Raw genomic sequence first — 27,264 nt, 5'->3', positions numbered from 1 at the left:
GGTCGCTGTTGCGTCACCAAAACCTTGACTCAGCAGCGATCTCGCTATGTGAGACGGGGGCTTTACACACAACCAGCCTGATTCAGTAGAGATCCATTTACACAGACCATCCGGTGGCACAATATGACCGCAGATCGGTAAACTTTTAAAGATCGGCAGTCCTTTGAATGCCTATTTGAAGAGGCAGACCAAAGTAAACGATACACTAGACTATGCACATAGGCCATTGTTCTCTGCGGGGCTAATCCTGTTTACACAGGACGAATTCCTTGCTGAGAACAATAGTCTTTTGTCCAGCACAAAAGATCATTTCACCCTATGAACAAGCGTTTTTCTCATTCAGGCCCCACTATCAGTATTTTTTCTCAGGAGTGTGAGCAAAAACCAGGAGTGGGTGATAAATGCAGAATTGGTGACTTGTTTCTATTACACCTTTTCTCTGAATGTTCCTCACCTGGTTTGTCTCCCACTCCTGAGAAAAAATACTGACCGAATACTGACCAAATAGGGATAGTGGGGCCGTGGCCTAATAGGGTGATAGGCATCCTGTTTACACGGGAAGATAATCGTGAAACAGGTATTTTTTAACAACGCTTCATGATTATTTTGCAGTGTAAATTCCTCTGAAGACTGGTGTTGTATACACATCACCTACCTGGCAGGAATAGTCCAGTCGGGGACTGCAGTACATTTTTAGCATAACATTTAAAGAATTGTTGGGTGGGGTTTTCCAGGCCCGGCCATACCCCGCCTACTTCGGTGTGAAAATACCAAAAGTTTCAAAATGTTTGTGCAAATTAATATGCACTTAATATGTTTACCAAGTAAGCCTGTTTTATTGAAGATTTTTACATAGTTACAATTACATAGGTTGAATAAACATCTAAGTCCCCAAGTTCAACCTTCCTCCCCCAATTGTACATTTTGTCACTAATTTAACTATAACCCCCAAAAAATCAAGTATTGCATTAGTCGGGAATGGAGGCCAGGTCAACTGCTTGGGAAGCAGCTATGCTCACCAGTATACCATCAACGAATGAACCCTATTTTTGCCACTTTATGTTCCTTCAGCATAAAGCACTATCCAGATTTCCTCCTAGTTTTAGCACTAAAACTAAACAAGGCCCTAATCAACCCTGACCTTACAGTTCCAGTTCATCTACCAATCCCTTGTGCTCACCAATTACTTATATCTCATCCTAATAGCAAAATCTCAACTGCAGCAATTCTTCCACTTGTCGCTGTTTACACAGGCATCTGAGTATCCACCGCTCCAGATCTTTACTGGGATATCAATGACAAGAAATACGGACTAGAGTATCCAGTTATAAGAACAGTGTCCCCATTTCAGCCCCCTTTTTCTATCACTGTTGATGAAGAGAAGGGGGCTGGCTTTGGTATGGAACTGGACCAAACAGCTAGTGACTGTCACACATAGCTAGTCATGTGCACACACAGAATAGGGTGTAAGTTCCTTCAATTTTTTCTTGTGTGTCCTTCAACAAGCTCTTCAATGCCAGGAGACCTCTGCTCTCCTGACAGTTGGGGCCACTGACACCCACCAATCAGACATTTATGTCATATACTTTTGGTATAACATAATTGTCTCCAAGAGGAATGCCCCTTTTTATTGTGAGCCTTAGGGAAAAGTTCAATTTCTGTGGCTCTTAGATTACAAAAGGTTGTGCACCCCTGGAATAAATTGTGCCAACGAGCATTAAAAGGAATTGTGCATGCTCAATACCCCTTCTAAGTCATCGAGACAGCCATGCTCACCAGCTGAGCAGAAAACATCTCCTCGATTCTACAGAACTTCTTATAACTGGATACTCTAGTCAGTATTTCTTGTCATTGATATCCCAGTAAAGATCTGGAGCTGTGGATACTCAGATGCCTGTGTATACAGTGACAAGTGGAAGAATTGCTACAGTCGGGATTTTGCTATTCAGATGAGATTTTATATATAGATTTCTTTGACACACACACCGTAAATACACACATATATATATATATACACATATATACACACATGGGAAATAAGTATTTGATACATTGCCAATTCCCACCTACAAACAATGGAGAGGTCTGTAATTTTTATTGTAGGTACACTTCACCTGTGAGAGACAGAATCTAAAAATAAAATCCAGAAAGTCACATTGTATGATTTTTACACAATTATTTTGCACTTTATTGCATGAAATAAGTATTTGATACAATAGAAAAACAGAACTTAATATTTGGTACAGAAATCTTTGTTTGGAATTACAGAGGTCAGACGTTTCCTGTAGTTCTTGACCAAGTTAGCACACACTGCAGCAGGGATTTTGGCCCACCCCTCCATACAGATTATTCAGGTTTCGGGGCTGTCGCTAGGCAACCTTGAGTTTCAGCTCCCTCCAAAGATTTTCTATTGGGTTAAGGTCTGGAGACTGGCTAGGCCACTCGAGGTCCTTGAAATGCTTCTTATGGAGCCACTCCTTAGATGCCCTGGCTGTAGGTTTCGGGTCATTGTCATGCTGGAAGACCCAGCCACAACCCATCATCAATGCTCTTAATGAGGAAAGGAGGTTTTGGCTAAAATCTCGCATTACATGACCCCAACCATCCTCCCTTCAATACGGTGCAGTCATCCTGTCCCCTTTGCAGAAAAGCATGCCTAAAGTATCATGTTTCCCCCACCATGCTTCACGGTTGGGACGGTGTTCTTAAGGTTGCAAGCATCCTCAAAACATGGCTAGTCGAGTTGATACCAAAAAGTTCTATTTTGGTCTCATCTGACCACATGACCTCCCATGCCTCCTTTGGATCATTAAGATGGTCATTGGCGAACTTCAAATGGGCCTGGACATGTGCTGGCGTGAGCAGGGGGACCCTGTGTGCCCTGCATGATTTTAATCCATGGTGGAGTAGTGCATTACTAACTATAATGTTTGAGACTGTGGTCCCAGCTCTCTTCAGGTAATTGACCAGGTCCTCCCCATGTAGTTCTGGGCTGATTCCTGACTTTTCTTAAGAGTTATCCTTAGCCCACGAGGCGAGATCTTTAATGGAGCCCCAGACCGAAGAAGATTGACAGTCATCTTGTGTTTCTTCCATTTTCGAATAATTATGTCAACATACTGTTGCCTTCTCACCAAGCCGCTCGCCTATAGTCCTGTAGCCCATCCCAGAATTGTGCAGGTCTACAATTTTGTCTCTGGTGTCCTTAGACAGCTCTCTGGTCTTGGCCATGGTGAAGAGGTTGGAGTATGATTGATTGTGTGGACAGGTGTCTTTTATACAGGTAACGAGTTCAAACAGGTGCAATTAATACAGGTAATGAGTACAGAGTAGGAGGGTTTCTTAAACTAAAACTAACAAGTCTATGAGCCAGAATTCTTGCTGATTGGTAGATGTTCAAATACTTGCTCATGCAATAAAATGCAAATTAGTTAAGTAAAAATCATACAATGTGATTTTCTGTTTTTTTTATTTTTAGATTCTGTCCCACAGTTGAAGTATACCTACGATAAAAATTACAGACCTCTGCATTCTTTGTAGGTAGGGAAAACATGCAAAAACGGCAGTGTAACAAATGCTTATTTTTCCCACTGCGTGTGTGTATATGCACTGCTCAAAAAATAAAGGGAACACTCAAATAACACATCCTAGATCTGAATGAATGAAATACTCTCATTGAATACTTTGTTCTGTACAAAGTTGAATGTGCTGACAACAAAATCATACAAAACATCAATGGAAATCAAATTTATTAACCAATGGAGGCCTGGATTTGGAGTCATCCCCAAAATTAAAGTGGAAAAACACACTACAGGCTGATCCAACTTTGATGTAATGCCCTTAAAACAAGTCAAAATGAGGCTCAGTATTGTGTGTGGCCTCAACGTGCCTGTATGACCTCCCTACAACGCCTAGGCATGCTCATGATGAGGTTGCGGATGGTCTCCTGTGGGATCTCCTCCCAGACCTGGACTAAAGCATCCGCCAACTCCTGGACAGTCTGTGGTGCAACGTGACGTTGGCGGATGGAGCGAGACATGATGTCCCAGATGTGCTCAATCGGATTCAGATCTGGGGAATGGGCGGGCCAGTCCATAGCTTCAATGCCTTCATCTTGAAGGAACTGCTGACACACTCCAGCCACATGAGGTCTGGCATTGTCCTGCATTAGGAGGAACCCAGGGCCAACCGCACCAGCATATGGTCTCACAAGGGGTCTGAGGATCTCATCTCGGTACCTAATGGCAGTCAGGCTACCTCTGGGAAGCACATGGAGGGCTGTGCGGCCCTCCAAAGAAATGCCACCCCACACCATTACTGACCCACTGCCAAACCGGTCATGCTGACGGATGTTGCAGGCAGCAGATCGCTCTCCACGGCGTCTCCAGACTCGGTCACGTCTGTCACATGTGCTCAGTGTGAACCTGCTTTCATCCGTGAAGAGCACAGGGCGCCAGTGGCGACTTTGCCAATCCTGGTGTTCTGTGGCAAATGCCAAGCGTCCTGCACGGTGTTAGGCTGTGAGCACAACCCCCATCTGTGGACTTCGGGCCCTCATACCACCCTCATGGAGACAGTTTCTAACCGTTTGTGCAGACACATGCACATTTGTGGCCAGCTGGAGGTCATTTTGCAGGGCTCTAGCAGTGCTCCTCATGTTCCTCCTTGCACAAAGGTGGAAGTAGCGGTCCTGCTGCTGGGTTGTTGCCTTCCTACGGCCCCCTCCACGTCTCCTGGTGTACTGTCTCCTGGTAGCGCCTCCAGCCTCTGGACACTCCGCTGACAGACACAGCAAACCTTCTTGCCACAGCTCGCATTGATGTGCCATCCTGGATGAGCTTCAGTACCTGAGCAACTTCTGTGGGTTGTAGAGTCCGTCTCATGCTACCACGAGTTTTCGTGAAAGCACAACCAACATTCAAAAGTGACCAAAACATCAGCCAGAAAGCATTGATACTGAGATGTGGTCTGTGTTCCCCACCCGCAGAACCACTCCTTTAATGAGTGTGTCTTGATAATTGCCAATAATTTCTATTTATTGTCCATTCCATTCGCACAACAGCATGTGAAATTGATTGTCAATCAGTGTTGCTTCCTAAGTAGACTGTTTGATTTCACAGAAGTTTAATTTACTTGGGAGTCATATTCTGTTTAAGTGTTCCCTTTATTTTTTTGAGCAGTGTAGTTTAATATAGATAGATATTTGTAAGTTTTATCAATCACCGTATTTTTCGGACTATAAGACGCACCTAGGTTTTAGAGGAGGAAAATAGGAAAAAAAATTAAGGAAAAAATGTGGTCATGATGCACTGTTACGGGGGAGGGGGGTCTGTTGCTGACACTGGTATAGGAATAATGTTTCTGTTAATATCCTCCATCCTGGTATATATGGCCCCTCCTTCCTGTTATAAGTGGCCCCCATCCCCATCCTGGTGCGCACGGCACCCCTCAATCGCCATCCTGGTGCGCACGGCACCCCTCAATCGCCATCCTGGTGCGCACGGCACCCCTCAATCGCCATCCTGGTGCGCACGGCACCCCTCAATCGCCATCCTGGTGCGCACGGCACCCCTCATCGCCATCCTGGTGTGCACGACCCCCCTGATCCCCATCTTGTATGCATGGCACCCTTCATCCAAGTATGCATGGCATCCCTCATCCCCATCCTGATATGCATGGCACCCCTGATCCTCCATCCTGGTATGCATGGCACCATTGATCCCCATCTTGGTATGCATGGCACCCTTCATCCCAGTATGCATGGCATCCCAATACTACATCGTGGTGTGCACAGCACCCCTCATCCCCATCCTGGTGGGCACGGCACCCCTCATCCCCATCCTGGTATGCATGGTTCCCCCTGATCCTCATCCTTGTATCCATGGAATTCCTCATTCCCATCCTGGTATGCATGACACCCCTCATCCCCATCCTGGTATGCATGACACCCCTCATCCCCATCCTGGTATGCATGACACCCCTCATCCCCATCCTGGTATGCATGGCACCCCTGACCTCCATCCTGGTATGCATGGCAAGTTTTCATGCATGCAGCGATTGTGACACAATCAGAATTTCTAGATGTAGCAGAGCTCAGAAAGCTAACGCCGCCCACACCACAGCTTTCTATATACACTGTATATGGACAGTGAGCTGCTTATCAGAGGGGCTAACATAACAAACACAATCTTAGGCTGCGTTCACACATTGCGCATTTCCCTGCGTTTTTTTACGCTGCGTATTTTCCTGCTTTTTTTACCTGCGTTTTTTTAAGCAGGTAAAAAAAGCACCTCCATTCACACACTGCGTAAAAAAGCGCAGCAAAAAACGCAGTGTGAAAATGAAGGGTGACATGTGTAATGTCACACTTCATTTCAGTGTGACATGTGTACTGTCTGTGTGTCGTGTGTGTACTGTCTGTGTCTATGTGTCGTGTGCGTGTCCCTAGCAGTGTATGTACAGACTATGGATACTCACCTACCCGATGGATGAGAGACGCGTCTGCTCCGGTCCCGCGCTTGCAGCATCTGCCGTGAAGCGATCAGCTGACTGGCTTGTAATCAGCTGACCAGAAGCCGGTTACAAGCCGGTTAGCTAACAGCTGATCAGCTCACCGGCAGATGCTGGAAGCGCGGGATTGGAGCGGACCGGGCGCCTCTCCCCTGACATCGGGTAGGTGAGTATCCATCCTGCGCCTCCGTAAAAAAGCGATGGAATTACGCAGTGTGTGAACACCGCTGCGTAATTCCATCGCTTATAATGGGCACAACAGAAAGAAAGCGCAGGACGCAGCTGCGTAAAGAATTGACATGCCAATTCTTTACCCAGCAGCGCTTTCCCGCTGCGTAAAATTACACAGTGTCTGAACGGCAAAGTGAATTTCCCATTCACTTTGCTGGCAGACACAAAGCACATTGCGTATTTTCAAAAAGCGCGCGAAAATACGCAATGTGTGAACGCAGCCTAAGGCCAGTTCAGGAGGGTTTAAAACAAAATTCATCTGCATCCATCTTCAGATTGACTTCACAGAAACTTACCCACGTGTGGATCACACTGGATAATGCCTTTGAAAAGCTACAGACAAATCTTTTGACCCTGAAGATCAGATATCTTATCTGCTAGGGAAACAAATAACCAGTAACAACTAGATCTCTACCAGTGTGGCAGGAGTTAAAATGTTTGGCTTAAAACAAAAGTTTTTCAGGCCTGTCAGGGTATGTTTGAGAGAGTGGTGACAGGGCTTAGGTGAGGCGAAAAGTGGCATGCAGCTTTGTGTGCGTCTCGCTACCAATCTTACTCCAGTCAAGGATTGCAGTAAGATTTGTGACATAAGGTACCGAACCGCTCGACGTGACCCATCCCCTCACACTGTCACAGCTGGGCAAAAGTGGTGTGAAAACACCAAAAGTTGCTCAAAAATGTTGACTTTTCAAAGCTTTTTATGCCAAACTGGAAAAGCTTTGATGAATTATGATTCATATTTTACATTACACTGATATTCACATAAACAGAAAGTTTACAGAATGCAAACTATTCCCTAACAATAGTCATTTACAGTGTGTGCAATACTGTGATTTATGTTGTCACACTAGTAAACATTAAATGCCATGATTGCAGCTGTGGCTTTAAATAAATGAAGTGATCAGAGATAGAGTTGAAGCACAGAAATAACCTGTGTATGTGAGAGATTTTGGGGTATATTCAGACATTGAGGTGCAGTTTAAAAAAAGATTGCCACAAAGTACCAGCGTGATGTTTTAATGCAAAATTAATGTTTCACTTGTAGAAAAACACAAACATTGAAAACTACAGGAAATTTCACCAAAACATGCAGTGTTTTTGCAGCTACAATCATAACTCAACGTCTGAATGTAAGGGAAAAATATATATCTAATATACAGTGGGTGCGGAAAGTATTCAGACCCCTTTAAATTTTTCACTCTTTGTTTCATTGCAGCCATTTGGTAAATTCTAAAAAGTTAAATTTTTTTCTCATTAAAGTACACTCTGCACCCCATCTTGAATAATAAAAAATAAATAAATGTAGACATTTTTGCAAATTTATTAAAAAAGAAAAACTGAAATATCACATGGTCATAAGTATTCAGACCCTTTGCTCAGACACTCATATTTAAGTCACATGCTGTCCATTTCCTTGTGATCCTCCTTGGGATGGTTCTACTCCTTCATTGGAGTCCAGCCGTGTTTAATTAAACTGATAGGACTTGATTTGGAAAGGCACACACCTGTATATATAAGACCTCACAGCTCACAGTGCATGTCAGACCAAATGAGAATCATGAGCTCAAATGAAATGCCCAAGGAGCTCAGAGACAGAATTGTGGCAAGGCACAGATCTGGCCAAGGTTACAAAAGAATTTCGGCATTACTCAAGGTTCCTAAGAGCACAGTGGCCTCCATAATCCTTAAATGGAGGAAGTCTGGGACCACCAGAAGTCTTCCTAAACCTGGCCGTCCAGCCAAACTGAGCAATCATGGGAGAAGAGCCTTGGTGAGAGAGGTAAAGAAGAACCCCAAGATCACTGTGGCTGAGCTCCAGAGATGCAGTAGGGAGATGGGAGAAAGTTCCACAAAGTCAACTACCACTGCAGCCCTCCACCAGTCGGGCCTTTATGGCAGAGTGGCCCGACGGAAGCCTCTCCTTCTACTCAATACTGAGAAAGGGTCTGAAAACTTATGACCATGTGATATTTCAGTTTTTCTTTTTTAATAAATTTGCAAAAATTTCTGCATTTCTGTTTTTTTTTAATTCAAGATGGGGTACAGAGTGTACTTTAATGAGAAAAAAATTGAACTTTTTAGAATTTACCAAATGGCTGCAATGAAACAAAGAGTGAAAATTTTAAAGGGGTCTGAATACTTTCCGTACCCACTGTATATATATGTATGGGTGCATTTATGTAAGGCCTCCGTCACATGTCAGTGTTTTCAGTATATGTGGTATCAGCTTCTTTCACGGATACCACATGTTCCCATTATAATCTATGGTGCTCTTTACATGTGCGTTTTTTCCCGGCAGCACGAATGACAAGGGCCAATACAAGTCTATGGGTCCATATAAAACACATACAGCACACGGATGGCATCCATGTGTCTGTGCTGTGCATGTTTAACATTGCAAAGTATAGGTGAAGCTTTGCAATTTACCTCTTTCTTTATCCATACGAGAAAAACACTGATGACACCGGTACCGGTTTTTCAGACGTGTGAAGGAGGCCTGAGGGGGCAGTTACACTGTGTGATGTGCATTAAGAACGCCACCAACCGAAAACATGTTTTCTGGTCAATGGTCGTTAATAGCCTGTTCAAACAGGCCGACACCTCTTCAGATCAGGGAGGCGGAGTCTGAGTCCATTTTGGTAGAGACTAAATAAAATGGACCGACTCAAACTTCTAAAATGTATAATAAATTGGGTACAGTAGTTCAATGCAGTTGGTGGGGAATATTTTTTTCATAATTATTTGGGAAAGTTATGAAATGTCCTATAAATGTCTGTCCTATTCCTGATCTAAGGGTCTAGACTTTTAGCTGAGATTAATCTGAGCTACAGTAAATTTATCACTTAAACATGAGCCATGTATGAGGGAGTCGGAGTCGTGGTCATGGAAATTGAGGAGTCGGAGGTTTGGCTTACAGACTCCACAGCCCTGCCAAGGGCCACAATGCCATAACGAACCAATCCCAAGGGCTGCAAAAAAATTTAAAGGGGTACTTACATGAATAAATCACCAGAACCACAATCAGTACATTAATACATCACCACAATCAAGTTTTTAGTATTTAAGGAGGATTTGGAGCGTTTCTGCTCCAAAGAAATCAGTGTGAACACATGCTAACTTAAACTGAGCCATGTATGAGGGAGTCAGAGTCAGTGTGATGGAAATTGAGGAGTTGGAGGTTTGGTTTACTGACTCCACAGCCCTGCTTCACACGTACACTGAACAATCTGTAATAGATGGATCAGTGCACATAGGTTGCCATTGTTCTCACCAGTTGAGGTTCTGTTTACATATGACAGTGCACAGATCAATAATCTTGTGGGCAAACCAAAAGATCACTTCACCAAATAAACCAGTATCATCGGTCGTCAGGTGACCAACAGCCTGTTTTTCACTACACTTATCATGAACAAGTGTTCCTAGGAGCGCTCGTTTCCCAATAATTGTGCAGTCTAAACAAGCTGCTGATAACCCAGGAACGAAAAGATAAATGCTCATTCGTCAGGTGCAATGATTTTCTGGCCAGCACAAAGGATCATTGTTCTTGGCAGCACATCGTCTGATGCGAACAGGACCTGTGCTGCCGAGAACAAGGCAACCTATGTGCACTGAGCGATCTATTTGATTGTTCTGTGCACATCTGAAGCGCAGTCTGCCTGTGTAAACAGGATATTAATGCCTTAAAGGAAATGTGTTGTCATTTAGATTTTTGAATTAGTAATTCTACAATAATTTATTTGAAAAACAATATAAAATGTCGTGTTTACATATTTATTTATATATTTTCTGCCGCTGGGCGCTTCCATTTTAACTTGTTGGTGTTTTAAGTGTCTGTGCACGACATTTAATGCGCCCCTGTCAGCAGGATTGTGCTCAGTAACCCACATACACTGTCAGGTGGGTGCCGTTACACTGATTAAAATGATACCTTGGTTGATGAAATCCGTCCTGTGGTTCTTGTGTAATCTTTACTTTCAGTTTGGAGATAATAATATGCTCGTGCTCCGGGGGGGGGGGGGGGGGGGGGCGCTCTATCCGGTGCTCTGCTTACATATTCATCTGTATGTTCTTATGACCGCTCACTGATCCTTCACCAACCTGCCTCCTATTTTACATAATGCATCTAGTAGATGCAGTCCATCGAGCCATATATCTAAGCCTGACATGTGTCACACAGACCGCTGAGTCATGTATCTACGCCAGTCATGTGTGAGGCAGTCCGCTGAGCCATGTATCTAAGTCCATCATGTGTAATGCAGGCATGTATCTAAGCTTGTCATGTGATGCTGTCCACTGAGCCATGTACCCAAGCCCATCATATGTAATGCAGACATGTATCTAAGCCGGTCTTGTGATGCTGTCCGATGAGCTGTGTATCTAAACCTATCATGTGTGATGCAGTCTGCTGAGCCAATTATCTAAGCCTGTCATGTGTGATGCAGTCCACTGAGCATTGTATATAAGACAGTAATGCAGGATTCAATCCGCTGAGCGGATTGTCTAAGCCCTTCATGTGTGGTGAATCTGTGTATCTAAGCCGATCATGCGTGATGCAGTCCTCTGAACCGTGGATCTAAGCCAGTCATGTGTGATGCAGTGTGCTGAGCCATGTATCTAAGCCCGCTATACGTGATGCAGTCTGTTAAGCCATGTTTCTAAGCCAATCATGTGATGCAGTCCGCTGAACCAATTATCTAAGCTAGTCATGTGAGATAGGTAATGTGCGTCCATGAGACTTCACAATTCTCATTAAAAAAAAAAAAAAGGTAAATCAGCTCGTGTGGGAAACCAATCCTTAGGGTATGTGCACACTAAGTATTTGGTGCAGAAATTTCTGCATCTCTCAGCAGGCAGGAAAGCGCAGAGTACAATAACCATATTTTTGCAGTGTTTTTGGCGCAGACTTTTCCCCACTCATTAGTATTAGTGAAATCTGCAGCAAAAACGCTGAAAGAATTGACATGCCGCAGATTTAAACCCGCTAAGTCACAAATAAGCAACATGTGCATGAGGCTTCAGGATTCTTGTTCACTTTGCTGGCATCAGGAAACCCTTCAGGTTCATTGACAAATCTGCACTGAAAAAAAAGACAAATCTGCAACGTGTACAGAGGCCCTCAGGGAGATTACGACATTAAAATAAAAAATTAGGGAACGTTTATAAGTTGTACTAAAGCTTCCATGATAAGTGATGGTCAGATTCCACAACATACGGTTATGTTTGCAGGCTAATGCATATGGTGTCGGAGATTGGAGAAAAGCACAAAGCCTCTGCACAACACTGTCTGCATGCTTACCTGTGCCAATGTCAGAGGGCAGTAGAGGGTTCATGCACCTCAAGGAAAACTACAAAGCCCCTAAGGGCAGAAATTCCACAGAAAAACAAAAGGCCCAGGAAACCTAAACACATACGGTTTAGTGATGTTTTGGTGCTTTAATTAGATGTTCCCCTCCCCCAGGAACTTAAATACAAGCTTAAAACAAAAACTGCTATGTAAAAATTAGGGTATGTGCACACCACCTCTTTTTCAGGTGGATTCCCTCTGTAACCTGACCAAAAAGCACTCCAAAGAATGAACATAAGCAGCATTTCTCAGTGTAAATGACTTGCTGTGCATCTGCAAACTACGCCGAGCGGATACACAAAGTGAGCGGGTAATCTCCAGGCGTCTCCGCGCCGAAGACACCCCATGCATCTTTTTGAGAGTTTCTTAAAATGTTGAGTGGAAAAATTCAAAAGGACTGAAGAATGGCAGTAAACAGAAAAAAAACGAGAAAACAAAAGCTATGGAAAACTGCTAGGAAAAACGCCAATGGTCAAAAATAATAAACCAGCATTCGGGAATCTAAAAAAAAAATGCTGCAAAAAAAAAAAAAAAAAAAACTTCAAGACAAAAACTGCTGATGTGTCCTGAGGAGTCTTCCTTATGGAATACTGCGGGTTCGCACAAGTTTGTAAAATGTTATGCGCCCATAGCTTGTGCGCCCGTGCACAACGTGGCGGTGTGTGCTGGTCGCCTACTACTGACATCCGGTCCACCACAAATTACACCTGCTTTGTGTGCGCTTCACCTAACTCCAGTGTTAGAGTCTCATAGAAATAATTGGATTAGCTTTCTGATATATTGTGATTTAAAAAAAAAAAATAGAAAAAAAAAAATCCAAAAAGTCACGAGTCTGTATGGAAAAAACAAACAAAAACAAATTGGAAATGCAGACAAAGGTGAGGGGACGGTTCAGTTCAAGGGTTAAAATGAGTGAATAGAAAGAGGTCAATGGGTTCATTTATACTGAACTCGATGCACATGGGGAAAGCGTTCTAGGAAACGGAAGTCGTGTCACACAGGAAATAAAGCAATTAATAGCAGCCAGTTAGTTAACCAGGTTCAGCGTTCAAGCTGTGGTAAGGGTTAACAATCATGGACAAGTTACGGATCAGTAAAAAAAATCTCTAAAAAGTAAAATGGGTCATGAAAGCTAGACACAGAACAATTCTACCATGTGTATGATAAGACATGCAGCATGTGTGCACTGGTGCCTGCGGTCCATGTATGTAATAACCCTGCAGAGGAGCACAGGCTGCCTCCAGCTGGCTGACTTAGCTGGGAGTGGCAGGCACAGCTGACATCACACGGGGGAGGGCAGGCCGCCGCACTGCTGACGCCACAGTTACCAGGAGGCCCAGCAACCAATCACAGCAGCAGCAGGCACAAGATGGCCTTTGAACTCCTAGAAAGCAACTTCCTCCTCCTGCGTGTGGAGAGCGCAGAGCATCACAGAATGGCAGCCCAGTGCTGCAGCACAAAGGAAAAGCCATTTTGTGACTGAAATAGAAATGCAGAAAACGCTGAAAGTAGCCGCTTTCCTGCCCTAATCTCCATGGCATTCTCACATATGTCCCCTGGTAACAATGACCCTTCACAAACGTCTGTTTTCTCTCCTCATATATCACAGAAAACACCCGTTCTTCATGACAAACACCTACAGCTTCATCTGAGGCATTTCTCTAAAATGGCTGCCAGTCACAAAATGTACGCCAAGGACAGAGGAGAGTGAGGGCTCTGATGCAGGAAAGCCCAGTGTTATATATGTAGGCTACATAGCACATTACCTCAGACATGTCCTGTATACTCCTGCCATAATATGTCAGGTGTGTTATATCACAGCTTCCCATAGCCACAGTGTATAAAAGTGTGTATGTATCATTAGAGGAAGTGTGGGATAACATGAAGCACGGCTGCACAGCTGGTCACCGTGTGCTTTATATAATGGCGGTGCAGTAGAACGATATACAGCCATATTACACCAGTACCACATACTAATAGCTCTATAATAGCGGTATAATGTACAATATTCAGCCATAATACACCAATAACATACTAATATCCCTATAATAGCGGTGTAATGTACAATATTCAGCCATAATACACCAATAACATACTAATATCTCTATAATAGCGGTATAATGTACAATATTCAGCCATAAGACACCAATAACATACTAATATCCCTATAATAGCGGTATAATGTACAATATTCAGCCATAATACACCAATAACATACTAATATCTCTATAATAGCGGTATAATGTACAATATTCAGCCATAATACACCAATATCCCTATAATAGCGGTATAATGTACAATATTCAGCCATAAGACACCAACATACTAATATCTCTATAATAGCTGTATAATGTACAACATTCAGCCATAATACACCAATATCCCTATAATAGCGGTATAATGTACAATATTCAGCCATAAGACACCAATAACATACTAATCTCTATAATAGCGGTATAATGTACAATATTCAGCCATAATACACCAATAACATACTAATATCTCTATAATAGCGGTATAATGTACAATATTCAGCCATAATACACCAATATCCCTATAATAGCGGTATAATGTACAATATTCAGCCATGACACCAATAACATACTAATATCCCTATAATATACAACCATACAGCAATATCACATATACCATTATATACATATTAGCAATATTGGTGTATGACTGAGAATTGTATATTATAGTGAAATCAGTAGGTTACTGGTGTATTATGTCTAAATATTCTTATTATACCGTTCTTATATTAGTGTAAGAACAACAACTATCAGCATTACTACACCAGTAACATTTTATATGTCTATAATAGCGGTTTAATATACTGATACACAGCATTATTACACCACTATCCCACTGATCTCTATAATAGCAGAACAATATTCAGTGGAAGGCTACGTTCACACGCTCAGTATTTGGTCAGTATTTTACCTCAGTATTTATAAGCCTAAACCAGGAGAGGAACAAATCAGAGGAAAAGTATAATAGAAACACGTCACCACTTCTGTATTTATCACCCACTCCTGGTTTTGGCTTACAAATACTGATGTGAAATACTGACCAAATACTGATGTGTCAGCATGGCCTTCCTGTATGTTTACTTCTCTCAGTACAAGTCTGTCAGTTTTACTTTATGTATGTAAGACACGTACAGCACCCTGGAATTAATGGTGCTTTAAATAATAATACAATAATATCTCTCATAGCAGTATAATATACAATATTCAGGCGTACGCCAGTAACGCATACACCAATTACTCTCTTATAAAAAGCACAAGTATGTTGAAGATATTTTGGGTTTGCAGGAAATGAGCTTTATATTAAAAATGAGATTCTTTCAAAGAAAAAAGGAAGCAGCCGAGAGCATAATAGAAATGTACCACAAGACCCACAGAACTACAGATCTCATCCCTGTACCCATGGGTAAAAAGGAAAATAAATAGTTAATGGAACTAGATGATTAACCATGTTTGTCCTTGGGCCAAAAGCCTGGATAAATACTAACGGGGATGTGTCATGTTATATTTATACTCTACATATTAACATACAAATAAATACTATAAATGATAAATAAAATATCTCATGGCAAAATAATGAAAAAATAACATTTAGAAATAAGGGTCATAGGAGATGTACATAACTATATCAATAAACAAATACAATACACATCACACTGAGTACTATATGCATGTATATATGTATAATATCTGTTCATGACATATATATATTTATGTATTACATACACACACAAATACACTTAACTAGTGTGATTAAAATAAATCAATGCTCTCAAATAAAAAAAGAAAACTCCGATATGAACCGTGGGAACCAGATAAATAACACAAGTGGTGGCTGTATGTATGCAAGTATCATAATGTCATGACAATATGGGCAAAAATGACAATAAGTGACATTAATAATAATAAAACACCTCCATCTGCACACGCCAAGGCCGTCATACACGGCAGGTACAAGTGTCAGCCCCGGGGAACACTGACAAGGAGCTGGATGTACATGATGCTCCCAGAAGACAGGACAGGGCCTGGAAGAGCTGCTACTTTACTCCCAGGCTCGATCTGTGGCCTGGTCTGTAGTAACATCTATAAAGTGTTACTGGGAAGAAATGGTGCAATGCAGCAGAGACCACCAATGTAACAAGGTCATGTAACCAGCAGCAATCCCCCCCAAACATGACTGCACAGGTAATAACCCCCTGGCAGGGGCGAGGAGGCTGCAGGGGTCTCTGGGCCTCTATAGTGCCCAGCAAAATTAGGGTGTGGCAATGAGAGTCAAGGTCAGAGCTGGGATAAAGGTACAAAATATACCTAGTGGTCTGCACCTTGTGGTTCTGCAGGTACAGTGGGACTACAATCCCCAGCAGGTCATAGCAGTCACTCTCGGGGCATGCTGGGAGTTGTTGTGTCTTCACTCGGGGATACAGAGAATATGGGTGGGGGTAAGGTAGCACATAGTGGGCAGGGGCAGCAGGACAGGTGGGCAGCAGTGGATGTGATGCCAGCAGCAGTATCACCCCCATCACCCCCTTACCTGGATGCATTGCTCCGCGCTGAGCCGCCGCCGCCGCCGTCCTCCTCCTCCGTGCTCTTCATCATCTTTGTGCCCGGGGCAGGGGGCAGGCTGCCGGCCTTGCTAGTATGAGGATGCCCAGGTATTTGCTGTCAAAAGTTGAATAAAAGGTAAAGTCTCCCTGTGCAGCAGGCGGCAGCGCCGGGCACATGGTGGGCACATCCGCAGCCCCTCACATGTACACACAGACCCACCGAGCACACACTCACTGCCAGGGGAAGCACCAGCACTGAAGGCCGGGGATCGGGCACCGGAGGCCGCCGACAGCTCCACATCGGCCGCCTCGCCCGCCCGGACAGGAGATTTGTGATTACGTCATCAGACAGAAAAGTGAGAAAAATGCCAGAAAATAGCTCAAAATGTGCAGAAATGAGCGATTCCCAGCGGCAGCAGTGATCGGACGCTCACCTGTCTATTCCATGGGCTGATCCGACACCCGGGGGAAGCGGGCTCCGGAGATCGGGAAAACGGGAGAAAAAAGGCTAAACCGAAATAAAAAGGGGAAAAACGAGTAAAAAGGGTCAGAATCCGAGCGCCGAGGCCGGCAGAGGGTGAGAGCGCGATCCCGGGGGTCGGCGGCAGGCGGAGGGAGGCAGCCGATCACAGCGCACAAATATGGAGGTGCGCCATGAGCTGGAAAACAACGAGACTCCTCGGCTCCGGAGCGGCGGGGAAAAACACGAGAAAAGCGGTGAAATTCGGGGCTTCAGGTCCTTGCAGGGGTCCCGGAGGATGAGGGGCGCTCAGGAGGGGGCACAAGTTCCACAAAGTTCCCCTGAAGTGAAAGGGAAAGCGCGGAGCGGAGGCTCTAAGGCACAGCCGCCATCTGTAGCTCCTTCCCAGCTCTGAGCTCTGCCTGTGATTGACACTCTGTACATTTACCCCAGAACTCAGGTGATGCACTGAGGACCCACCCCCTCCTCGCCACCATTACCACAGGCCTAGGAAGGGGCCCCCCAGGAGGACAGAGGGCCACCCCGACACCGGGACAGGGCTCTGCACCCTGCTCTGGCCACACACTGCAGCCAAGGAGCCTCCTTTGTCTCCATCCCTCAGTAAACGTTGCAGTCCTTGGGATTAATGACTTCCTCTCTGGACAGGAAGTAAGCCATTTTGTAAGGAAAGGGTTTTAAAATGGCTGCTTAAAGGGGGAGGTAAACCCCTCTCCAAGTAATGGATGGTATATGGGTATACAATGGGCACCAATGGGAGGAGTTATACCCACCCCACAGACTCATGCTGTGCCAGTGTGGTAGGGTGGTCAAGCCATAATGGCCTCCCAACACCATGGGGTACTGAAGAGCCATACTAACAGAGTAGCGCCCACCTGGAAGAACGTAGAAATAATTCTGTTCTGGAGGAGACCCTGTAATGGCCGTCATCCCATACAGATGACCACAGTAGAGTCAGGACTGGGCACAAGACTCACAAGTTGCCAACATGGGGCAGTACAGGTTCATTTTATCATTGTGCTGATGGTGCTGGTGGCTTCCGAAGACAGAGGCAGCACGTTCAGATCTTTCACGCTCTCCACACGGTCACCAGGTCCTTATTGCTCCTGAATGTCTCGCAGTGACACTGTACAGTACGGACTACCATTTGTATACACCATGAGATGCTTGGTGCCCATCTCTTACCAGTTATACATATTCCCACATAATTGCTAAATTGGAGCACCAAGTAACACATTGTGCCCTAAAACCAAGATTGACCCACTGAAGACCAATGGAGTAATGGTGGCCAACACTGGCCCACGTACACACTACCAAGAATGAGACCAGACTGCTACGGTGAATTAAGTTTCTCTTTATTGAACAGTCGTGACAGTCGGCAATAAGAAATCGAAAAGAAAATATTTACAACACAAGGTCATGGCAGGTAGTATTGTTCCAGGTCTCCACGTTCTTGGCACTTTGGCAGAGAAGCTCACTATGTCTTGAGTTTATCGAGTCCATTTAGCCCCAAGCAGCTGACACAAGTACAAGCGTCCTTCACTTCTCGTCAGTAGACTCCACTCAACTGCACACGGTCTCTGAGGTCTTTGAAAAATCAAAAAGAAAGGCCATTGGCATGTGGGAATTACCAGGGACAAGTCACTCACAGGACAGTTTCATACATTTCTTTGGGTTGCAGTCAGGCCCCCTGTAAGACCTGCCTCTCTACACCATACAAGGGGGTTTCCCAGTGGCACTCATGGCCACACAGAAGATGAGCAGCAGCAACCATAAGCGCCCTGGCACGTATGTGGGGACACCGCCACTCACCTCCTGATGTGGGAGGGACACCCAACAATCCTTCTTTGAAGCGCTCAATAGCGGTGTAGCTATATAAAAAGGGTGCAAGGTTTGCAGTTGCCCCTGATCCTGAAAGCTCATCAGCCAAGACATGTTTATAAATGATGCACGGTAGGGACCAGAAGCTTCATTACACCTCTGGGCTTCCAACTGAACACAAGTTAGGACCTATAGGCAGTGCAAGAAATTCGTTTATGGGCCATACTTGAATGGAAACGTTAAGAAACTGGTTAAACCGTGATCCTCATATTTTCCATCTGCCCTGAGGGTTTAGTAAAGGAAAACTTGTGGCAGAGATGCTCCCTACTGGGGAGGAAGGTACTCTGCAAGTGACCCTCAGTAGCAGCCTTCATATTTACAGCCAGATTTAGGTTACACCTTCATTTAGAAATCACAAACACTGTACATAAAAAAAAAAAAAACACTAAAAAAACCAAACCAAGCAATCCCATACAGTCACAAATGAAAGTTATTTCTGTACAGGAATGGATGAAGGCTTTATTCTGTAATAGCTGTGGTGTATCCACCTTCAATAAAGCGATATAGCAGGGGTGATGACAGGTGACGGATCAGGTCTATAGCTGGCTCCAACAACAGCAGTCGGTTATTGGTTCAACACGTCTTTTCAGCCATCAGACAAGTGTAAGTGAAGCAGAGGGACGTATTCCACAGGAAATCTTACACAAAATTAGTTTTATCCATTCTACTGAAATATACCATACCCTCCCGGCACTCCGTGTAATAAGCCATACAATGGGTATATGCAGCATTAGAGGGCTGCCCCAGAGCCGCTTTCTTCAGCATCATGGGCTGATCTTTGCTGATCCCACCAACAGTCTAATGACTAGGGCAGGAGCCGACCATGCATGCCCCCATCAGTGGGATATGATCAGCACCAGAGCAACACTTTAAAGTTGAACACCCAAGCTGTAGATTTTGCAGCAGAAATTTCTGTTACTGAAAAATTAGGGACGGATAACTGGGACCATCCAAAAACGAATGTAGAGGGGGAATTTCAACACATTAGGAAGTTTCTCCTAATGAACAGTTACCAATACCAATCACAGCTACTCGCTTTGTTACAACCTTAAAGAGGCACTCCCATCAGTTTCTATCCTCTTAATATATTGCAATCATATAGCACTGTGTACATACAATTGCTCATTTCGCCCTTCTACCCAGTTAATTCTCATCTTTTCCATTAGGTCTATGACATCACGTGATTATAAACTGACTAGCTGAATCCTTCTAAGCTCTATGTAGAAACAGGAGGTACATTTTCCCTGTACCAATCACTACAAAAGTCTCTGGCAGTGGGAGGGGCAGGGCAGATGGGTCAGGGGTTGAAGATGGGAGTCAGTTTTGTACAGAAAAAAAGACTTCCTGTTTCTACATAGAGCAGAGAAAAGAAGAATCTACTGGGTAGGAAGGCAAAATGAGCAATTGTACACAGTGCCATATAATATGACTAATAGGATAAAAACTTTGATGAGAGTGCTTCTTTAAATATCTTTCTCTCCTCACATGAGCAGCAAATCAGGAGTCCTGGACCTTAAGACTCCCACTGATGGCTCAAAAACGTCTCTGGAGCGTGCTGCTCAGTAAGCAGACGTGCCAAGTTCCCACATAGAGCGATGTATGAGCCCATACACTATGTGCACTCACTCATGCAGGAGCTCTGAATGTACAACTGCTGTGCAGCACCATTCAGATCAGTTTTGGGCCATTGATTGAGGTCTCAGGACCCTGACCCCTCCCAATCTGGAGGTGGACATTAAGGGTGCAGTCTATAATTTTGTTATTCTTTTTTCAGCATCCATTGAGGTCCACCCTGATTCTGGCTTTATCAAAATGAATGCTGAATCTTTAACAATTTGGTCACTCTTTAATACATAATTTTTAGCTACAGAGGACTTCTGATCATGATTGGTTAAAGCGCAAAATTAATGAGTACACATTCTAGGGAATGTTCATTAAATGGGCAAATCTGTAAGACTAACATTTCTCAGTTTCAGTCCTTCCCCCAACAAGTCACGTCTTTAGCACTTCCTTAGGATAGCATCGGGAATATAAATCAGTGCACAAATAATTGCCCCCATGTGCCCTGTGGGATAGGGTAAATCATGGCCTGTTGGGGTTACATGAGAACTGCAGTCAAGAAAAACTTAGACCACGAGGAGTCAGATGGCCAAGATACTGGACCTAACTTTTTGGAAAGTTTGTCGATACATTTCTACCCGTTATTAAAGCAGTCATCCAAAAAAAGAAGGTCTTCAAAATATCTCTAGACAAAAATTTGTCTAACAGCATCATGGACTCATTCACATCCAGAACAATATAAATTGCGCACACCCAGCAGGCATATTTATTTTGTGGGTCTAATGTGCAGACTTTTTTTTTTTTAACCAAAGATGGCAGGCAATGTGTCTGGTCAGGTTAACACTTTTATAAAATAACTTAAGAGGCAAGTGAATGTGGAACGTGCATAGTGGTATAGTTCAGTCTAGTCTCATATGGCATAGTCGAACGTAAACCTAGTAGTGCAATTCTCGCCTTCAGAAATAATTTCTAGAGCTCAAATGTTATAAATCACCATAGAGCATCATTGTTGCAGAGCTGCAATATCAGACACAGTGCATGAACAGAAGTGGCACAATTTTGAGATGGATATCCCATCCTTCCAACATTCTAGGGGCATTTAAAGGAGTATTCCCACGAACAATAGTTCATTTTAATCAATAGATCTTAGAATAAGTTCCACAATTGGATGTTTAAATAAAATGTTCCTGTGCTGAGATAATCTTATACATGTGCCCCTGCTGTGTACTGTGTAATGGCTGTGTCTGACCGTGCAGGAACATGGTCTGATCACACCACATCTCCTTGGGGATGGGGGGTGTGTACAGACATTACAGCAGGGGATCGCAAATGATTCTCTCTGAAGTAAAACATTGTTTAAAAACAAGCAGGGAAATGTTTTACCTCACAAAAAGCAGCAGCTGTGATCCCCTGCTGTCCTGTCTGTATACTCTTTTGCTTCCTCCCCAGGAGATGTGGTATAATCAGACCATGTTCCTGTACGGTCAGACACAGCCATTACACAGTACACAGCAGGGGCACATTTATAAGATTCTCAGCACAGGAATATTTTATTTAAAACATATACAATTGTGGAAGTTATCCCAAAATCGATTGATTAAAATGAACTTTTGCTCGTGGGAAAACCCCTTTAAGGACTATAAATTGAATAGAAATGTTGGTTGCCATAAATAGTAGCACATTTGTCCACATGTTGTATGACTGATCTGCCATGCAGAGGTGCGCTGCTGTTTCTGGAGAAGGTCAGCCATGTTTCTCCAGCCTTGTACAACCCCTTTATGGGTATCCAATGAGCACAACATGAGGCCAGGCATTAGATATTGGACCACGTAATAGGATTTACTCTCAAACTAATGTACATTCCACACAGACTTTTGCAGGCCAACAACGCGTGAATCTCTAAAACAAGAATACCATTACCAGAGTAAATCTAAAAATAATAATTGTGAGAAGTGGGGGGACTTTGTGGCAGGACAGTGTCCATTAGCACCTTGTTTGCTCTCCGGCTGAAACAATGTAAATATTTTCTTGCTGAAGGCCAGGGACAATAGCAGCTGGCTTCCTGTCATGTGACCCTTGCTCATGTATATGTGGAGGGGGTCCTGAGTAGAGATCACCTGACAGGAAGTGTGCACAGAAGAGTTCAGCTCTATCACACACCCATCATGGTTTCCAAAGCTCCGACAGCCGTTCTCCCAAGTTATTGGTGACCACATTGACTACTGGGGTATGTGCACACATTTAATATTTGGTGCAGAAGTTTTTGTATCTCTTGGCAGGAAAAACACAGTGGCAAAAAATGTGTGATTTTGCTGCAGATTTTTCCCCACTCAGTACTATAGGTGAAATCTGCAGCAAAAATGCTGAAAGAATTGACATGCTGCAGGTTTACATCTCCCCAAAAATCTGCAAGTCACAAATAAGCAAGGTGTTCTCATTCAGTTTGCTGGCATAAGGAAACCCTTCAGGTTTTGGGACAAAACCTGCAATGAAAAAAACTAAGCAAAAACGCAGTGTGTGTACACAAAATAAGGGACGCAGCTAAAAAGTACACAACTGAAATGAGAGTATGCAAGAGCACCCACACAAGCGTCTGGGGAGGGTGATCCAGTATAAGACTGCAACTTCACACATCCCAGTGTTGTTGGCACCACATCAATACCAGTGCGGCAGCCACGTAATCAGTAGTACAGCGCGTTCTCAACTGAAGATTCGAGTTCCAACTACAATTCACCATCTTCGTAAAACGCCATTAGTATAAATTAAGTTTTAAAAGTTTAATGAAACCATATTTGTGTATTGGAACCAGATTGATGCATCCCAATAAACCAAACAAGCGTTTTAGCTAGATGCAGATATGTGAACGCAACTTGTGGACCAGCAGTCAGTCATGGTAACCTCAACATGGAGCACAAACATGCCAGAGCCGTGTTCAATCAAGGAGAGTGCTCTGCACAAGCGAATTCGTAAGCCGGCTGAATACGCATCATTAACAAGGTAGGAAGAGGATTCAGCCTGGTACTGAACAGCAGAAGGAAGCTTCAAGGTGCTTACTGCTAGCCTTGCAATGGACACATGCACAAAAATCTGCATTAGCAACCAAGGTGCTCTAAAAAGACAGACCTCGCCAGGCACAACACTGGAGAGTTTAGTAGGCAAAGCCTTTATACAAAGCACACTATAAAGTTAAACTTCATGTTCAAAACCACTATACAAAAAAACAGAACCAGGCATCCATCTGAGGAGGAAAATTTATATAATATATAATATATAATATATAATATATATATATATATATATATATATATATATATATATATATATATATATATATATATATATATATATATATATATATATATATATATATATATATATCTATCTCTATCTATATCAGGAAACTAACAAGCGGCACTGCCAAGAACATTTCTGGCAATGCCAATCAAACTACTGAAGGGGCACATACACCTGAAGAGTATGAAATCCAATAGACTCTAAAATTAACCCACATCCCCCATGAACATTCAAATTACATTACATCCTCCTGGAGGGCCTCAAAAACATCATTCATGCTGAAATGACAGCTTCTGAACCACTATAATATGTACGGCACATTTAATGCAAACAGCTGGTTCTACCAACTAGTAGTATCATAAACATTGTCCTATGACTGCGCCACTTCATGTTGCTTTGAAGTTTCTATGAACCAAACAACTATTATAGTGGCAGGCAGGTTCTGAAAACATCTTGCTAAAGTACTAAAAGTGTGAGCGCACAGGAGGCCATGAAAGCCACCAGTTTTCAAACTATAGCAACCTGCAAAACAGTGTGGCCAAGCAATTAAAGGGGCTGTCCACTATTCGGACAACCCCTTCTCATTCCTCACCTTTGGCCCTGTTAAAAAACAAAAGAAAAACCCTCACGTATTCGCCTTCCGATCCAGCACTGTTCCAGCAATGTCGACACCTCCGGGGGCTCACATGAGGTTGTTGTGACATGCGAGCCCGGTGCCCAATCAGTGCTGGCGTCACTGCCCCTGCCTTCCTGCTGATAATACGTCCGAAGGCGGGGATAGTGACACTGGTGCTGATTGGGCACAGGGCTCACATGACAGCCTCACGTGAGCACCGGGAATGTGACTGCCGACACCACTGGAGCCGGAGGAGAGTATAGGCGTTTTCAATTTAACAGGGCCAAACATGAGGGATGAGAAGAGGTTGTCCTAGCAGTGAACAGCCCCTTTAAGAGTTTGCATGGCTGAAGTTACTAGGTAGACTACATATTAATTAAGCTACACAAAAAAGACAACTTTCAATGACATGCAACAAATTTATGAGGGGTTTTAGATACTTTACAAATGGTCTCTCTAGGGAGTGTGGATTAACGTGCTATACCATGTGCCAAAATTGTGGTGCACATTTCTTACAAAGTAAGCAAACTAATAAGTGGCACAAAAACATACTAAGTCTTAAAATTAGACAGATTGCTTAAAAAGCACAAACCACTAAAATCTGAAGCATTAGGATCACATAAGAATCAAACGCATTGATACATCTCAGAGTCACTGTGTGCACACCCCAACTATAGAAAGTGCTACAAGGACATAGTAAGAGCCCGCACACCGGATACTTATAGTAAATCATCTTCAGGTTACATTGGTCTCTTCCATTTTTTTTTTTCCCTTTAAATCCAGTAATATTGTCAATTACATTTTAGGAAAGTATAGCAAGTCATGTTCAAAGAGAAAGGGATGCACAAAATATGACTGACCAATATTTACAAGGCAAAAATCTTTAGGACCACCAACAATTAAATAAGAAATATGTTAAAAGATCTTATGTAGTAGAAACCATAACACATCCAGAAATCCACCTACTCCAAAGGAAGAGCGCAAATTAAATGGCTGCCAAACCTGAACGTATATTTTAACCCTTTCGGCTGTGCACTTAAATACCGTCTGCTGTCCTCTGTACGCAGCAATTTCAGGTTTGAGAAACGAGGCTAAAAGGTAAATCGAATATCTAGAAATAAAGATAGGTATACGTCTTTCTATATAAGACACTGGGGTAACATTAAGCCCCATTTTTGGTTGGCAGACTACAAAGAAGTGGACTTAGCAACTTCAGATTATTATTTCAAGTTTGTGAAATAATAACAGAAACAGAGGAAAGAACCAGACTCCTGAAACATAGAATAGTATATTTCTCAGATTTAAATGCAGTACAAGGCAGGTTGAGGTAACAGGAGGATGAGGAGCTGCTTGGATCATTTTCCACTCTGTTCCTTTACAATTTAGAAGAGTTGCTACAACATGAGACAGGTCAGAAGTGGTAGTGTTTGAGAGAAAAATACATCTGCCTCAATCACTGCCACATTAAGAAATCCACAATCCTTTGAAGAGCTCACACAGAAATTTGAGCCTACGCAGCAGATTTTGTAAGACACTGGTCGTATCTGCTCCATGAATCTGTTGGGCACCTTGGCAGTACCCAGTGTAAGTTATCAGTGTGTTCGGCACCGCTGGTGTCTGCACTCCAGAGCGCACACTTCACATTTAGTGCCCATATTAATTGAGTATTTGTCAGAACCGTCTGTGGCATTTAGCCACCACTTTTTCTGGATGCGACTTCAGCTCACTGCTGCAGAGATCAGCTAACAATTACCTGTATTTCACAGCCCTAATTTTATTAGCAAAATATAAGGCAACCCAGAACCCAAGTACATATGACTCTTGGAAGAGTCAAATGTCTGACATGTGGCCCCAACTATGCACACAATAGGGAACTTGTGAGCCTCCCTGGGGACAGTCTGTAAACCCTGCAGGATATGCTGCCACTAGATAAACTGTTTTAAGAATAAGTACCTTTGCCAATTCCCCTTTAGGAGACATACAAAAGCAAAAGGGCAAATCGGTAATTACACTACTATGCTGATTACAACCTGGACTAAGTGCCCAGTGATTCATGACAGAAGCTAGTAAACCGCATACTAGCAGCTGCCAACACAGCCCAGTTCTCATGGAGCCGGTGGCTGGTAACAGAACTGAAAGGACTGCCCTATACACAGAGCTCAACATACAAAGGATTCTGTACGTATTAGAGCCACCTATTGCGGAGCTCAATCACTCCAGCTTTCATTTGCATTTGGCCAAATCCCCACCAACCATGATTGTGTAGTGAGATGACAGCCCTGTGTATACGGCAGCCCTTACCCAGCTACACTACAGAATATTTCAATGCTACAACAATCTAACATAGAAATCGTAGATGTATAGAGGGATGTGGTCAAAGAACAACTCCAGTCATAACTTATTACTTCGTGGTCCCCAATTATACTGATAGTGAGGGGGCCAGCCACATCATGAGTCCGAAAATAAATGATTTCATTTCCAATGACAATCTGAGCCTCTCCCATTCAACCACAGCCTTGTTGTCACAAGACTAAGCCTGCTAACCAACGCCCTGATTTGCAGAAAGGTTACAAAAGTAGAGTACAATGACAATTGCTGCCATATGGGGAGGGGTAACAAGGCCTCCAGCTGCTGCAGTGTAGGGGCTGTACTGCACCATGTATAAGGAAGAACAACGCAAGACAGTCACATTGTGAGGAGTTACTCTTGACATCGGCCCCAATATTCAAGTTATTGATAAAAAAAAGAAGGTTACAGCTCAAAAACAGACAGCATGT

At 43.4% G+C, this 27,264-nt stretch overlaps 1 protein-coding gene across 13 annotated transcripts in view; it reads right to left on the bottom strand.

The window, feature by feature from the left end:
• Positions 1–27,264, bottom strand: part of CHD2 (chromodomain helicase DNA binding protein 2) — a 129,991-nt gene that overhangs the window by 86,679 nt on the left and 16,048 nt on the right. The window contains exons 1-2 of one of the 13 annotated variants that reach the window (XM_073653307.1): positions 17,599–17,751; positions 16,646–16,773 (exon numbers count right to left, since the gene is read on the bottom strand). The exons of 9 other annotated variants lie outside the window; for them this stretch is intronic. In XM_073653307.1, coding sequence (XP_073509408.1) covers positions 16,646–16,710 — 65 coding nt within the window. In that variant the 5' untranslated portion in view covers positions 16,711–16,773; positions 17,599–17,751. Of the gene's footprint in view, positions 1–16,645; positions 16,774–17,092; positions 17,419–17,566; positions 17,752–27,264 lie in introns of those variants that run through there. 3 more of the 13 variants (XM_073653304.1, XM_073653308.1, XM_073653305.1) reach the window with 3 other exon arrangements.

Source organism: Phyllobates terribilis, unplaced genomic scaffold, assembly GCF_046119375.1.
Source record: "Phyllobates terribilis strain yellow unplaced genomic scaffold, ASM4611937v1 Scaffold_11__3_contigs__length_659146591, whole genome shotgun sequence".
Lineage (NCBI taxonomy): Eukaryota > Metazoa > Chordata > Amphibia > Anura > Dendrobatidae > Phyllobates > Phyllobates terribilis.
The sequence above is the reverse complement of the archived record's forward strand: the minus strand, read 5'-3'. Positions and strand labels throughout refer to the sequence as shown.